At 43.4% G+C, this 16390-nt stretch overlaps 1 protein-coding gene across 3 annotated transcripts in view; it reads left to right on the top strand.

The window, feature by feature from the left end:
* Positions 1–14068, top strand: part of LOC143292416 (uncharacterized) — a 24572-nt gene extending 10504 nt beyond the window's left edge. For all 3 annotated transcript variants that reach the window (XM_076602666.1, XM_076602664.1, XM_076602665.1), the window contains exons 2-3: positions 7613–8745; positions 10005–14068. In XM_076602666.1, the coding sequence (XP_076458781.1) occupies positions 8642–8745; positions 10005–10434 (534 nt within the window). In that variant the 5' untranslated portion in view covers positions 7613–8641 and the 3' untranslated portion in view covers positions 10435–14068. The remainder of the gene's footprint in view (positions 1–7612; positions 8746–10004) is intronic.
* The last annotated feature ends 2322 nt before the right edge of the window (positions 14069–16390 follow it).

Below are 16390 nucleotides of genomic sequence, written 5' to 3'. Positions count from 1 at the left end.
TTTAGCGCCTTGTCAGTAAATGACAGTTTGTCAGAACTTGACAACACAGAGCTTTGTGTGCCTCTCTGTCTGCCTGTCCGTCAGTCTGCCTAAGGCCAACTCCCCCCCCCCCCACACACACACACACACCCTCAAACCCCTCGTTCCCCCACCCGGGGCCTGCCCTCAATTCTTCGGTGTTGTTGATCTTTTTCTTGTTGTTGTCAGTATGTGTGTGTGTCTCAACTGAAACACTGAAATACGAGCGCACGCGCGCGCGCGCGCGCGCGCGCACGCACACACACACACACACACACACACACACACACACACACACACACACACACCACCGGCAACACAACACAACACAACACACACATTATTACACATACATACCGTCTCTGACTGTCTCTGTCTGTCTGTCTGTGTCTGTGTCTGTCTCTCTCTCTCTCTCTCTCTCTCTCTCTCTCTCTTACGCACTTTAATCGAAAAGACAAGAGATTAAAACTATGTTAAAGGGAAAGAGAGAGAGAACATTCACAAGACATGGTGTCAGAATTTCTTGTTTTCCTGTCATACTTATATTCAAACTTGTATTGTGAGAAGCTGTTGTGTCAGTTTGAAATCATTGCGGTAAAACTGACAGCTGGTCAGTACTGACGGCTTAAACTGAACCAAAACTAACCAGAATGAAGAAGGGCAGAAACTAATGACAGGAAGCCTGTCTCTTGTCTTTTCCAGTCTGCAAACAGGAACAGAGCAAATTGTTCATCACACGTCAGCACAGCACATACAAAAAAAACAACAACAAAAAACAAAAACAAAAAAAACCGCACATGTCAAGTCCTGATGAAAACGTCGTCTGCTATCGACTGATTCTATTTGTTGCGGTCCTGCTCTTTGTTGGCAGACGACATTCTGCTTTCAGTCTGAAAGTTGGAGCCAGGGAGACCTGGTTGCTCAGATGTTGAATGTTTGTTGAACTGGTTTAGATATTTGTCTTTACTTTCACTGTGTTCATGATAGAACATCCTTAGGTTTCATAATCACACACACACACACTTACACACTTACACACACACACATGCACACACTTGTACACACACACACACACACACACACACACACACACACACCAATGTGTGTGTGTGTGTGTGTGTGTGTGTGTGTGTGTGTGTGTACTGATGTGAACAGACATTCACGATCCCATGTAATCCTTCCACTTCTTTCTTGCATCTTTCTCTTCAAGTTGTTTTTGATGAAGGCTTCGACAGGCAGTCAACATTTGAATGCATTAACTTTTATAACGTGTAGAGGCGAGACAGAACAGTGCTGTCGCATGGTCTAAATAAGTAGCGTATTCGTTCTTTGTTGTTGCTGTTGTTTTTTCTTCTCAGTTTTCATTTATAATCTGCTTTATGCTCATTTAATTGCTCAGTAACCTCAATTATTGTCCTGCTCGTATCTACCGATTTGTCATCGTTCTCTTCACTGTCAGTTTTAAAGGATGATCATCCAGATTTGATTAAAGTTAGTCAGATATGACGTGATTTCTAGTTAGTATCCTTGCATTCTATTTGCCGTTTATTACGTAAGGAATCCGGCGTTGTTCTTTGTTAGCGTGTATTTTCATCCAAGATATAGACAGAATGATAAATCACGACTGGTGCTCTTTTTTCTTTTTCTTAGCCATCATTTTCCTCGTCTGTCATTAGGTATAGTGTGCTGTGCCTCAGCAGACGAAATGCATCCTATAAGCCCCCGTTTTAACTCACTCAGTACGGCCAGTCCTCTCTTCTCCTCTACACAGACCCCTCGGATGTCCAGTGGGTGTCTCAATGACCCAACCTTTAGCTTCCGTCGTCAGAACTCTGGTATTCTTTGTCAACATTTACTTCTTCAGTATAAGAGCGTTCTGCTTGCAATATTTTGATGATGGTAATTGGGATGAAACGCTGTTAACGTCGTCTCTTTCGCCGTTTCGTATGGAGAGAGTTAAAAGAGCGTGTGAAAATGGATATGAAGGGCGCGGCGTTTGAAATGCTCCCACCTGCTGCTTGTTTGCTTTCAGTTAGACTGAGTGGCATACGTTTGTACTCAGCGCCCAACGGCCATGCATACACACTGATATCTCATGGAATGTGAGTCAATACACTGAACTGTGCATCGCGCGCACGTTCAGTTCGCGTGAGAAGGCTACATGTTAGGGTGACGGGGAAAGTTTGACTGAAAAGCTTCAGTGTGCAGTTTGGAGCATTTTTCCCCATTATCTTCTACTGGACAGTCGAGTTTTTCAAATTCAAATGTTCACTAAAAAAAATCGAGCGATTCGTAGTGTGACGGTTTAGACCGAGTATTTGCAGAGAAAATGCCGGTCAATGTTAAAGTTTACCACGGACACACAGACACACGGACACACACACACACAGACAACCGAACACCGGGTTAAAACATACTCACTTTGTTTACACAAGTGAGTCTAAAAAGTGGAGGGAGGTGGAGATTAGGAGTGAGGGGGAATTAATGCGTTCGACCTTAATTAATGCGCTGAACCCGGCAAACACTCATGACGTTACATTCGTCAATCGTGTTGTATCTGTCTATCGTCAGTCTCAAACTGCAGACTGTGCTGGTAACGTGTATACTGTATCTCTTCTTGTATTCGTTCGTCTTCATAGCAGTCATACTCATATGAGAGTACAAACACCATGTGTCGCCGCTTTTTTTTTTCTTTTTCTTTTTTTTTTTCTTTTTTTTGCTGACTCCGCTTATTATGAGAAAGCTCTTTGACGTTGCGTGTACGTCAGTAAAGCAAGTGACTCCATCAGAAACTGTCCGCCCTCGTCCTTTGTCTTTTGTTCTGAAGAAAGGAAGGAAAAAGAATTAGAAGAGGGGTGATGTGTGATATATGATTGAGGTGTCCCCGACTGACTCGAGAAGGTTTAAGGGCAACGCCCATTTTTCCCTCAATACGTGTTTGGCGACATTCACTTACCACGTCGGTTACTGCACACCTCAATGCCTTCTGCTTCATACACATCATGTGGGGGGAGTAGAAAGGGGTTGTGTTAAAAGTTGACCGTTTTTGTGGGATGAACATTCCAACTAATGTGACTGCTGTGTCATACCCTACGTTGTTGATGTTGTTGAGGTTTGTTGTTGTTGTTGTTGTTTTTCCCTCAACGCTTCCTCAGTCATCCTTTGGATCCATCAGGTCCTTCTCTGTTAATCCCTCCGTTTAGTCTCCACAACAATGTGGAGATTGGATGTTTATCTGTTGTAAAGTGTGTGTGTGTGTGTGTGTGTGTGTGTGTGTGTGTGTGTGTGTGTGTGCGTGCGCGCGCGCGCGTGTTTGATTCTGTGTTCGGTTTCATCCAAACAGAAATGTTAACATAGAGAGTAGTTGTTTTAGTTGTCTCAGCAAAGAATCTTATTCGGGCACCCTGAGCGTTGAATGCTCGACGTGACACATGCACTAGTATGCAAACTGAGACGCGCGGGTGCACCCATCCACACACACATGCACATGCGCAGAATCTTCTGTTGTAACGATTTAGGGGGAAAAGTATTATGATCATATATTGCAAAGTTTTAATCCATACAATTATGATCGGTTGATTACAGGAGAGTGTGTATGCGGGCGCGTGTGTTTGCCGAGCGTACACGTGCAATGTGTGGCCTGTTTATGTGTTCGCGTGCACGTATAATGTGTGTGTGTGTGTGTGTGTGTGTGTGTGTGTGTGTGTGTGTGTGTGCGAACTGTCAGATATACCAGCATCATGAAAAGAAGGGTGATTGTCTATGAGAGAAGAGAGAGGGGGTGGGGGAGGGGCGGTAGAATTTACGCATCACACTAGACCAATCCCCCAATGACAGGCCTCATTTTCTCAGGATTGCAAGCAACAAAATATTCTCGCCGGGTGCTGCCAGACCGGCGTTGAGCCGGACAATATTCAGCATTTATACACGGGTGCACTGCGTATGTGTGTGTGTGTGTGTGTGTGTGTGTGTGTGTGTGTCTGTGTGCGCGCGCGCACGCGCACCGGGGGTGGTGGGGTTGAAGCGGGGGGCGTAGTAAAAACGATAATCCAGCAAAGTGTAGTGAGGGACGACAGTTGTAAAGTATGGAAGAAAGGACCAAGAGGACCGAGTGAGAGACCGACAAAATGGAGTCAGACGCCCCGCGCCCCATGGGGCCAGTTCCCATAATACAATCATTTCATCAGAAAACCAATCCTCCCTCGCCACAGAATATATTGACCGGGTGCTGCCGACGGAACTTTCGGATAATATTCCGTGCAGTCCCAGGCTCCATGTCAACCAATAATATCTCCAACCCAGAACAGGGTGTCACCGACTTTGGATTAAGTGACCAGCGAATGCACTATAGTAGTGGCTGAGAAATAATCATGATAGCTGTAAATGACGATGTCAACGATGTATACGTTTTCTTTTCAATCGCCAAAGACGTGGAACAAGCTCCCTGATAACCTCCGTCATTCTGATTCCCTCGCATCTTTTAAATCTCGTCTCAAAACTCACCTTTTCCCTCAGCAATAAGTTCAATTTTGGCAGGTCCACTTCCTTTTCGTTAGGTGTGCTTGACTATGTGTGTATACATATGTATGTGTACATAACTACATGCATGTATATGAATGTGTATAGTGTGTGCGTGTGTTTATGTAAGTTTGTGCCTGCCTATGTGTGCGTATGTGTTAGGGTAGCTGTTAGATACACATGTATGTTAAAATGTATGTATGCAGTGTGTGTGTGTGTGTGTGTGTGTGTGTGTGTGTGTGTGTGCGTGCGTGCGTGTGTGTGTGTGTGTGTGTGTGTGTGTGTGTGTGTGTGTGGTGTCACATTTTGGTGTGTTTATGTAACATAGATATAATGTTTTATGTTAACAAAAGCGTTTTTGTAAAGCACCTAGAGCAGATTTCTGGATAGTGTGCTATATAAGTATCCATTATTATTATTATTATTATAAATTGACGCATGAAAAGAATGAAAGAAAGAGATAGAAGTTAGAGGACATCTCTTACGCTTCTCTGAGAACAGAAAAAAAGAGTAGACTATTATTTTTGCGTCTTTCAACGTCAGTAATTCAATACCTGGCGAAGACGGTGTCAGCATAAAGGCGAATACATATCATTATGTTTTAAAACATTTCAATGCCCCTTCCATCACTACTGATTCCTATACCGTTGTAGAATTAAACTCGAAAAGTTGTCAGTTACTTCATCGGGAGAATTGTTTTATCAGACGCCACATCAATGCGGAATTCATCGTCTGCTAACATATGCGCGACCGTGTTTTAAAACAAACAAACAAACAAACTAGCTACTAACACGCAAAATACTGAAAAATACTATACAAAGAAAACTGACAGAAACCTACCCCTATCCTCATGCCACAATTCCGTGATTCTGCTTCATTCAGAGAAAACCCCTTCGTACCACTCCCGTGTCTGCGAGAGAGATTCCATCCAGAACAATCATATCGCTCTGTCTTTCTGGGTGACAGATAATCGATGGCGTCTCAGTTGCGGGCCTGAAAGTTCTGTTCGTTGGCGCGTGTGCGCAACTGTTTCTGCCTGTTAAGCTTAAGTTCTTGTTCGGGAAGACATGGGAATCGCGTTATATAGTTCAGAATATATCATTCATTCGCTGAATAGGTAAATGGGCACTGGTAGGTAGATAGGTGGTCAGGTAGATGTGTAAGTAGAAGGTAGGTTGTTTAATAGGCAAGTGCATACATAGGAATGAATGCAGGTGGACATGCATGTATATATATATAGGATTATGTGTATTTATATTTAAAAAAATGTATCTGTGACAGAGATACAGAACGACAGACAGAAAGAAATACCGACAAACACAGACTGTGTGTATATGTTTTTAGTGGGGTTTGTTTTTTTTTAATCTTGGGTTTGTTGACTATCAAGAATACACACACACACACACACACGCACACACACACACACACACACACACACACATATATATATATATATATATATATATGTGTGTGTGTGTGTGTGTGTGTGTGTGTGTGTGTGTGTGTGCCACTTCCCAGCCCTCCGCCGTCGATCTCGGAAACTCTTCTATCTCATTCTCTGATCATATCCGTGACCCTGACTTTTTCCTCTATGAAAATCTTTCCATGCAGCATCACATCAGCAAAACCTATCAAGCAGCCTACTTTGAACTCAGACGAATCAGTTCCATACACCACTACCTCACACTCGACGCAAGCAAAACACTAGCTAGTTCATGCATACTCTCTTGACTAGACTTTTGCAAATCTCTTCTCATCGGTTGTCTACAAACACTCAGTCCTCAGACCGCTACAGCAGGTACAAAACTTTGCCGCGGCCAAACTGATTTATAAAGCAAACAGATCCGCACACTGTACACCCCTTCTTTAAAAAAAAAAAAAAAAAAAAAAAAAAATGTTGCACTGGTTACCCATAGAGCAAAGAATCAAATACAAAGCCGCCTGTCTCTGCTACCATGTCATATCTGGAACAGCACCCTGATACCTCTCTGACATCTTTCAAATCTATGTACCCTCCCGTTCTATTCGCTCTGCTACCGATGATGGAACCTTCTGCGTCCCAAAATACAAAAGAGAAAAGCACGGTGGTCGAGCCTTTTCATCACCTGCTGTTCAAATATGGAACTCTTTGCCTCACCACGTCCGTCACAGCCCCTCACTGTCTTCCTTTAAATCTGACTCAAGACTTTCCTCTTCCAGCAGCATTTCCTCTAGACCCTATCTCATACTTGAAAGTAGTTTGTTGATTGTAAAGGTATATACCTATATTTGTGACGCTGTATTGTGTGTGCGTCGAATGTATGTATGGATGGATGGAAGGATGTATTGATGCATGTATGTTTGCTTTGTACCTACGGGTTTGTATGCGCAGATATATGTTTATTGTGCATGACTGTGAGTTGAGGACTGAGTGTGTTTCGTATGCGTGTGTGTGTGGATTGTAAAGCGCTTTGTGCAATGAGGAAAGCGCTGATAAATGTCCAGTTATTAATATATGTATAAACACACACACACACACACACACACACACACACACACACACACACACACACACATATATATATATATATATATATATATATGCACGCGTGTGTGTGTGTGTGTGTCCTCCATCATAAATACATCATTCATTTTTCCCCATTTAGGTAATATGGAATTGTAATCGTCCATGAAGCACAGCAAACCATTTCTTTCATGCTTCCTCTCTCTCATCTTTTCACAATAAATGTCATGGAGAAAAAAACAGGATGTTCTATCTTATAATGACAACAGAAGTGTAGCTTCAGCATATGTTGTGTTTCGGTAGGTGAGATAGATCAGACAGAGAGACAGACAGACGGATAGACAGAGAGAGTGAGACAAAGAGAGATCTTTACTTCCGATTTTTTGGGTGTGTGTGTGTGTGTGTTTTGGGGTTTTTTGTGTGTTTGTTTTTGTTTTGTTTTTGTTTTGTTTTGGTTTTTGTCATTTCTGTCTGTAACGTTTCGCTGTAAGTAAAGTTTCTTCAGACAGGCTGGAAAAAACCAAAAAGACATATTCATATATAGACATAAAAATGAATCACTGTCTGCTGCAGGTTTCCCAGTTCCTGCACGCAGAAGACGGTCCTGTGACAAGCAGTCTGACAAGGCGCCGGAGTCCACGTCTGTTTTACGACCCTGGCAGGCTGTGCTGGAGAGAGCCGTGAGCTTACACATGTTCTGGCGACACGACAGTGAAGGTGAAAGGAAAGAAGAAGACAAATTAGAGCTTTTTCCCTTCACCAGAGCTTTTCCCTTTTGCGTGTGTGGGCGTGCATGCGAGATTACAGTAAGTCCGGGTTCTGTGGAACACACACACATATATATATATATTTATATATACTTTTGTTTAGTCAGGGACCCTGTTTTAGGAAAAGAACAAAAATGTGCAGTGTAAATCTGCTCTGACATGGTGACACCTTGTCTTCAGCGCGCGAGCACGTGTCCTATGTACGTGCGTGCATTCAGTGTCTCGCTGTATAAATTGATAGAGACGGTTTTTTGTGTGACATTATAATGAATGTGGACAGTTGCTGGGCTTGCTTTGTGTCATGTTAATTCTGTGCTGGATCTGTCTGCTGTGAGCTGTCAGTCTTGGCGCTGAGTTCTGCCACCACGAACTGCGTACAGACAACCACCTGTGGATGTGTTGATTGTTTATGCTAACAACCAACATTTCTTTTAGAAAGAAAAAAAAAAGTAACCACAGGAAGCTTGTGTGGATATACAGTGATCACATTTCCAAGTGACTCCAATGGACTAAGTTGTGAAAAGTGACTGAATTTAGAACTTATATCGAAATCCGTAACTGTGAACTGTGACAATGGCAAGTGGCCATTTACAAGTAAACCTCAGATAACACTTCAAAGAAAAGAAGAAGGGGAAAAAACCCTCCTTTACTGCATTTTTTCTTTCTTTCTTTGCAACAGCGGATAAAACAGGAAGAGAAAAATAGATTAAAAAAAAAAGAAGCCAGTATTACATTGAATTCATATCTCACCACTCACAAAGTCCGAAGTCGTGCCAGACTTGACAGAGCGGGTGTGACAAAAGACGACTGGGGGAAAAATAAAAGTCAGCACAAGATGACTTCTTCCTTGTCCAGCGTGAGTGGCCACAGCAGGTCGTACGCCAACATGGTGACCCAGCTGTATACCTTCAGCTCCTGGACTAGGTCCAAGTCCTTCAGGTGAGTTAGTTGGTTAGTTGGTTGGTTGGTTGGTTGGTTGGTTGGTCGGTTGATTTCAGTTTCAAGGATATGTCAAAGGATGCGGACTTATCCATATACACTACTTTGCATCTTCGCATAAACCCAACACGCTGAGCAGGCCTTGAGATCCGCCTTTGGTTTGTGTAAAACATTAATGTAGAATGACGGAAAAGCTAGTGAGTTAGTTATTTTTCTTCTTCTTCTTCTGCGTTCGTGGGCTGCAACTCCCACGTTCACTCGTATGCACACGAGTGGCCTTTTACGTGTGTGACCGTTTTTACCCCGCCATGTAGGCAGCCATACTCCGTTTTCGGGGATGTGCATGCTGGGTATGTTCTTGTTTCCATAACCCACCGAATGCTGACATGGATTACAGGATCTTTAACGTGCGCATTTGATCTTCTGCTTGCATATACACACGAAGGGGGTTCAGGCACTAGCAGGTCTGCACATATGTTGACCTGGGAGATCGTAAAAATCTCCACTCTTTACCCACCAGGCGCCGTCACCGTGATTCGAACCCGGGACCCTCAGATTGACAGTCCAACACTTTAACCACTCGGCTATTGCGCCCGTCGTGAGTTAGTTAGTTGTTGGTTTTTTGTTTGTTTGTTGTTGTTGTTGTTGTTTGTTTGTTTTTTTGTGTGGGTTGGGGGGGGGGTCAGATTAGTTGGTTAGTTTCTTATTCAGTTATTTAGTTATATTTGGATTTGATAACGACCCTCACCTTAGATGACGTGACGAGCGTTGATGGCCATCTCGGGAGAGTGGAGATAGAGAACCCACCTGATACTACTCTGTCACCAACAGAACGACATAAAATTAATTTAAGGTGTGCATCCACAATATCCATGTCCACTTTGAGCACATGGGATTCGAACTCACAACCCTCCAAATTCGATCTCGGTCCTCAGTCAGCTGAGTTGTGCATGCACGCAAGATTTCTCTCGTGGGTCAGCTGGGTTATATTAATACGGTATACAGGAACTACGTGCAGAGCCGACTGCTTGAGTGTGGTACCCTTGTTGTATTCCTCTCTGCCTGTCTGGCTGTGTGTCTGATTGTCTGTCCTGAAGGCAACTATCAGAACCTCGAGATATCGTTTAAGCAAATGGTAAAATTCAAAAGTCAGTCTTCTGCCTGCCTTTTTTCAACCTGTTAATGTTAAAGAGCTCATAACCGTGGATAACATTGAGTATTATATTCGCCTTATGTTTTTTTGTTGTTGTTTTTTCCAGCAACGGTTCCAGCGGAATGCCCTACGTTGGGTTCCCAGGACTGACCCTAACGCCCATCCCTGAAAACCCCCTGCTGGACTCCATGCTGCAAGATGACTGCGTCGACTCGCGCGAGCACGACAAATGGCTGGAAGAAGACGCAGACAACCACTGGAACCCCAGTGCCTTGAAAAACGGTTCGCTGCCACAGCACTGGGTAACAACCACAGCGAAGCCGACTCTCGTCTCGGAAGCTGCTAAAGACTGCAACGCTTCTTCGTCAAACGCCTGTGCGGTGGATCTGAGTTCCAAGCAGAGTTTTCTGCCCAAAGACGAAGACGAAAGAGGATGCCGGCGATCTCGTCTGGTGAAGCTGCTGTTGTTCGCTCTCTGTGCTATCGTTATCTTGGCTGGTATTGTTCTGTGGATTTTCTCTCCTGCCTTCGCTTGACATGGAGATAACTGACAAGACTTCCGTTGTGTATAATCATGTGCCATTCGTGTAATTCGTGTCATAATGAGAATTAGTGTGGGGCATTACACCACAGAAGAATGCCCAATCTTCCATTACATCTTTTTGGCCTATGTTGCCTATCTGTATTTGATGTCAAAGGCATGACATCGGATGTCCCATATAAAGACTGAAGAAGTATATTGGCCTGGGAAATAACGGGGCTCGTAATTAATCATTACTGATCTCCGTCATGCTTGTTCAATTTGGGGGTTGTACTCAGACGATATATGACACAGGCATTTACATAGCTATATCATATGTTTTCTTACAAAGTGTTTAGAAATGTGCGAGGACAACTGTGCGATTATAGACGTTGCTATACACATATGAAGGCCTGGGCTTTCTTCCGTGTCAGAAAGAAAAGAAGAAACTCATGTGTTTCCGATTTTTCCTTTTAAAATTGTGAAATCTTCTGACTAAGAGATTGATTCAGGTTATCACTTTATGAAATTTAGTTTGTGGTCAGACGGGCGCAATAGCCGAGTGGTTAAAGCGTTGGACTGTCAATCTGAGGGTCCGGGGTTCGAATCACGCCTGGTGGGTAAAGGGTGGAGATTTTTACGATCTCCCAGGTCAACATATGTGCAGACCTGCTAGTGCCTGAACCCCCTTCGTGTGTATATGCAAGCATACGCACGTTAAAGATCCTGTAAACCATGTCAGCGTTCGGTGGGTTATGGAAACAAGAACATACCCAGCACGCACACCTCCGAAAACGGAGTATGGCTGCCTACATGGCGGGGTAAAAACGACCATACAGGTAAAAGCCCACTCGTGTGCATACGAGTGAACACTGAAGAAGAAGAAGAAGTTTGTGGTCACAACGTCTATAAAGCTACATTCAGATATTTAGCCATGATGTTATGGTGGAGATTTTGAATTAAACCTTTAAAAAAAAAAAAAAAAAAGAAGTGAGGGAATATCCAGAGCAGCACTTAGCAGCACAGAGAAAGGGGGAAATGTGGACAGAAAAGGAGAGCTGAACATAGCAGCCCAGTCACTGCTGCAAACTGAGTGCGAACAAAACGCAGCCTGTTGAAAGCAACAACCAGGAAAATTGATTTGGCGTCCGAATAGTTGTCTCCCCTTCCGTGTTGTTCTGCATTTCGTCTTCCTCCTTAATTAACTCTCTCCATACAAACGGCGAAAGAGACGACGTTAACAGCGTTTCAGCCCAATTACCATCATCAAAATATTGCAAGCGGAAGGCTCTTATACTGAAGAGGTGAATGTTGACAAAGAATACCACAATTCTGACGATGGAAGCTAAACGTTGGGTCATTCAGACACCCACTGGACATCCGAGGGGTCTGTGTAGAGGAGAAGAGAGGACTGGCCGTACTGAGTGAGTTAAACTTTCCTGGTTACCAAAGAAAGAAGACAAATTCCTTGCTTTGATTTCAAGTGTTCAGTCAACTAACCAGGATACAGATTATGGTCAGTCATTTTGCAATTTAAAATGATACTCTGTGTATGAGCGCCGTGTTTGTGTGTGCGTGAGTATGTGCGTGCGTGCACCGTGTGTGTGTGTGTGTGTGTGTGTGTGTGTGTGTGTGCGAGCACCGTGTGTGTGTATGTGTGTGTGTGTGTGTGTGTGCGTGTGTGTGTGTGTGTGTGTGTGTGTGTGTGTGTGTGCGAGCACCGTGTGTGTGTGTGTGTGTGTGTGTGTGTGTGTGTTTGGGACAGAAAGCTCAAAAGCATTCGGTATCATTGTTTAGCAAAAGAGATGAATTGGGGCGGAAGACACAGTTGAGTCAGCCACAACAATGACCCCCGGTCCTCTGACACTGTCTCAAACCTTTGCCCTCGTTCCGCGGTAATACTGTGACGATAAGCGAACGTTCACACTCATTGGTTTGATTTCCGTGCTTCCTCCTTCCTTGTTGCTTCCTCTGCTTATATACTTCACCAGACTTGGCAGGACTACGATGCGAGGTGCAAAGCAATCAAAAGTGTGCACAGTGCGAGGAATTGTGAGAATATGATTAAAAAAAAAAAAGAAGAAGAAAAAAAAGAATAAATAAATAAGCAGAATAATCTTATACGCACTTGATTAAACATGCCAGTGGACGAGGTACTAGCCCGATGTGGAGAATGAATGATAGAGGTCTGCGTGCGAAGGCGTATCTGTCTGTCCGTGAATGTGTTTGTGTCAGTGTGTGTGTGTGTGTGTGTGTGTGTGTGTGTGTAAAGGCGTATCTGTCTGTCTGTGAATGTGTTTGTGTCAGTGTGTGTGTGTGTGTGTGTGTGTGTGTGTGTGTGTGTGTGTGTGTGTGTGTGTGTAAAGGCGTATCTGTCTGTCCGTGAATGTGTTTGTGTCAGTGTGTGTGTGTGTGTGTGTGTGTGTGTGTGTGTAAAGGCATATCTGTCTGTCCGTGAATGTGTTTGTGTCAGTGTGTGTGTGTGTGTGTGTGTGTGTGTGTAAAGGCGTATCTGTCTGTCCGTGAATGTGTTTGTGTCAGTGTGTGTGTGTGTGTGTGTGTGTGTGTGTGTGTGTAAAGGCGTATCTGTCTGTCCGTGAATGTGTTTGTGTCAGTGTGTGTGTGTGTGTGTGTGTGTGTGTGTGTGTAAAGGCGTATCTGTCTGTCCGTGAATGTGTTTGTGCCAGTGTGTGTGTGTGTGTGTGTGTGTGTGTGTGTGTGTAAAGGCGTATCTGTCTGTCTGTGAATATGTTTGTGCCAGTGTGTGTGTGTGTGTGTGTGTGTGTGTGTGTGTGTGTGTAAAGGCGTATCTGTCTGTCTGTGAATATGTTTGTGCCAGTGTGTGTGTGTGTGTGTGTGTGTGTAAAGGCGTATCTGTCTGTCTGTGAATATGTTTGTGCCAGTGTGTGTGTGTGTGTGTGTTTGTGTGCTTAGCGTGGGAGTCAGTTGGATGGGCTCATGTGTGTGTGTGTGTGTGTGTGTGTGTGTGTAGGGAGGGGAAGGGAGGGGGTGGGGGTAGGGCTGGGTCTTGAATTATGTCGCCTGCGTGTGTATGCATAAAATGCAATTTTGCAGAGTAGACAGATTTCCGGCCAAGGATATTCAATGGGAAAGAGAAGTAAAGCGACTGATCAACTGTGTGTGTGTGTGTGTGTGTGTGTGTGTGTGTGTGTGTGTGTGTGTGTGTGTGTGTGTGTGTGTGTGTGAGAGAGAGAGAGAGAGAGAGAGAGAGAGATTTAAGTAAGAAAAGATATGTTGAATTATCATGGTTATATTCCGAATCATATTTCATATTTTGCGTTGTCCTATTGAGATTAGCTATTGCTGGATTCGGTTTCCCACGATTTTCTTCGGTCTTTCAGTCTCTCTTTCACGGATTTCTTCAGGTTGTTGTTTTCTTGTTGTTTTTTTGTTGTTGTTTTTTTAATGCATACATTCAGTATCCTATATCATTAGGCGACTCGTTTTGCCGGTCCGGAAACTATGATGGAATATCAAAAAATTGTATGACAACAACCGTGTTTGTTATATATGTATATATATAAAGTTGCCATCATGACAGGCGTCTGTGTGTTTGTTCATTTATTTAAATGATAGCTGGGACTTGCTGTCGCTGGTTTGCACGGCCGAAAAGTAGGTATTTGATTGTCTATTAGTTTCTTTGTTTTCCTGAAAGGGTGCTGTTGCTGTTTTTTTCATCCTCGATCATAATCAATCATCATCATCATCATCAATGTTGCTGTTCTTGTAATTAGTAAATGTTACAGCGATCTGTGCAACAAGCAACTGTCTGCTCGAACAAAGTAAATATATTTGATCACTGTATAATGTATTGTAGTTTGTCTAAAAAAAAATCAGTTCTATTATTATTATTGTATGCATGCAACTGGCCACTGCCCAAGGGATGTTGTGCAACAAGCAATTTCAGAGTGACTGCATGTATCAAGCCAAAGTAACTTGTTGTGAATTCATGATGCACAGTTATTTGTCAAGTAGATGCTGTTCCTGATTAATTCGCCTGCGTCACTCCGGATCCATCTTGTTGCCAAACGATGTACATGTCAGGCAAGTGTAATTGTAGGGTAAGGAATAAATGATAGCGTCACCATCACCAGTGTAGTTATGTGTAGCGTATGTTGGACTCGTGGTAAACAGTATACAGCGCGAACTTGTGTGTGTGTGTGTGTGTGTGTGTGTGTGTGTTTGTGCGCTCACACACTCACACACACTGACACAGAGATACACACACACACACACACACACACGAAGGGGGGGAATGCTGAAATCTTTAGAAACCGTCCAATGATTATCAGTATAATTTTTTTTTTTTTTTTGATAATAATAATAATAATAAACCCGAACTAAAACGATCAGATAAACAACCCCGAATAAACGAAAAACAGCTGAGTGTAAACGAATGAACGAGTAAACAAACACGAAAAGCAAATCAAAGTTTCGATCCTGGAAAATCAACAAGTTCGTATAGGCCGAACCTAAATCAGCAAGCTGTTGTAACTTGACATTTGGTGCATCAGACGTGAAAAAATAACCTTGCTTTGTCATCGAGGTGAACACATAATACATGAAAATCAAGGACAAAATAAATGACATGTGAAGGCAGGAAACTGCATTCCGTCATTAGCCCGCTGCCGTGTCCTATCTGCAGACTGTCGCTAACTGCATACATACAAAGTTAAGCTATTCGAGTATAAAGCGCCCATCTGATACGTAAAACGACACTCTGAGTGCATTTTTAAAGCGCATGCTTTGTGGAAAAAAAAATGTTAACAACCATAGCAGGTAGGTGATAGTATTTTAACATAAATCTGACCGAACAGACTGACAGGCAGCACACTTTCTCCCTTGCATATCCAACGTAGCAAATTGCGCGCGCACACATCCACACACACACCGCGTCTCGCGCGCGCGCGCGCTCACACACACACACACACACACACACATCTGTAACCAAGATGGCTAACGCACACCCCTTACATACCTACCGTCAGTGAATACCAACGTCATGCTAACCAAGTAACCTAATGATTTCGTTTTTACGGAAAGAGCGAATCCGATCCTACTACTACAGTGAGTGTGAAGGAGAATCGTTAGTCTCAGTCAGAGACAATACTGGGCATATATATACGTCTCTGGTCATTCCATGCTGCGCACCTGAAATGTCTACACTTAGCGACAAACTGCAGAAACGACACGACAGCCCACGTCAACATCTAAGCACTGACGTGTAAAAGAGAGCGTCTATGGTCTGTGTCATCGTGGCAAGAGAAATCTGACCCTTAAGCAGCTGGCTTGGAGAATAACGAAAAAGAAAGAAGGGTAAATGTTTTCTTTCTTCTCTGTCTTTTAAAGATGTACTTTGTCTCGTGATTAACGACCCCACCCAATAGGACAAACTTTCTAACAAGGACAGTTGTTTTGCTTTCATGCTGGCCTCATTTCTCCCCGCATACTTCTCGCGAAGACGAGGTGGGGAAACAAGAGAGAGCTGAGAAGTGGGCATGGCGATATCTACCGCGTACAGATATCCTTGGGAGATTCCATACAATGAACGATTCGCTTGTTTTACGTTGCTATTACAAACAGAAAACAGAGATACAAAGAAAGAAATTGATGTACACCGATGATGCAACTTATAGAAATGGGCCTATTAATCAAATTCAGATGTTCCAGTTTTAAAGAGATCGAGGTACAGTGATGATATGAATTATAAAAATGGGCCTATTGATTAAATTTAGATATTCCAGTTATATATATTCATGTACCATGGCCTGCCATGGTTAAGACGCTCGTCTGCCAATGTAGAGAGTCCGTGAGGGTCTGGGTTCGAATCCCAGTTTGACTGGAAAATCAAACTGACCATATAGTCATTCGGCTGAGACGAGAAATCGAGGTCCTGTGTGCCGGCAGCACGCACCTGGCGCACTGAAAAAGAACCCATGGCAAGACATGTT

This window comes from Babylonia areolata, chromosome 18, assembly GCF_041734735.1.
Source record: "Babylonia areolata isolate BAREFJ2019XMU chromosome 18, ASM4173473v1, whole genome shotgun sequence".
NCBI lineage: Eukaryota > Metazoa > Mollusca > Gastropoda > Neogastropoda > Buccinidae > Babylonia > Babylonia areolata.
Note: the sequence above shows the minus strand (reverse complement) of the source record. Positions and strands in the feature narration are given on the sequence as shown.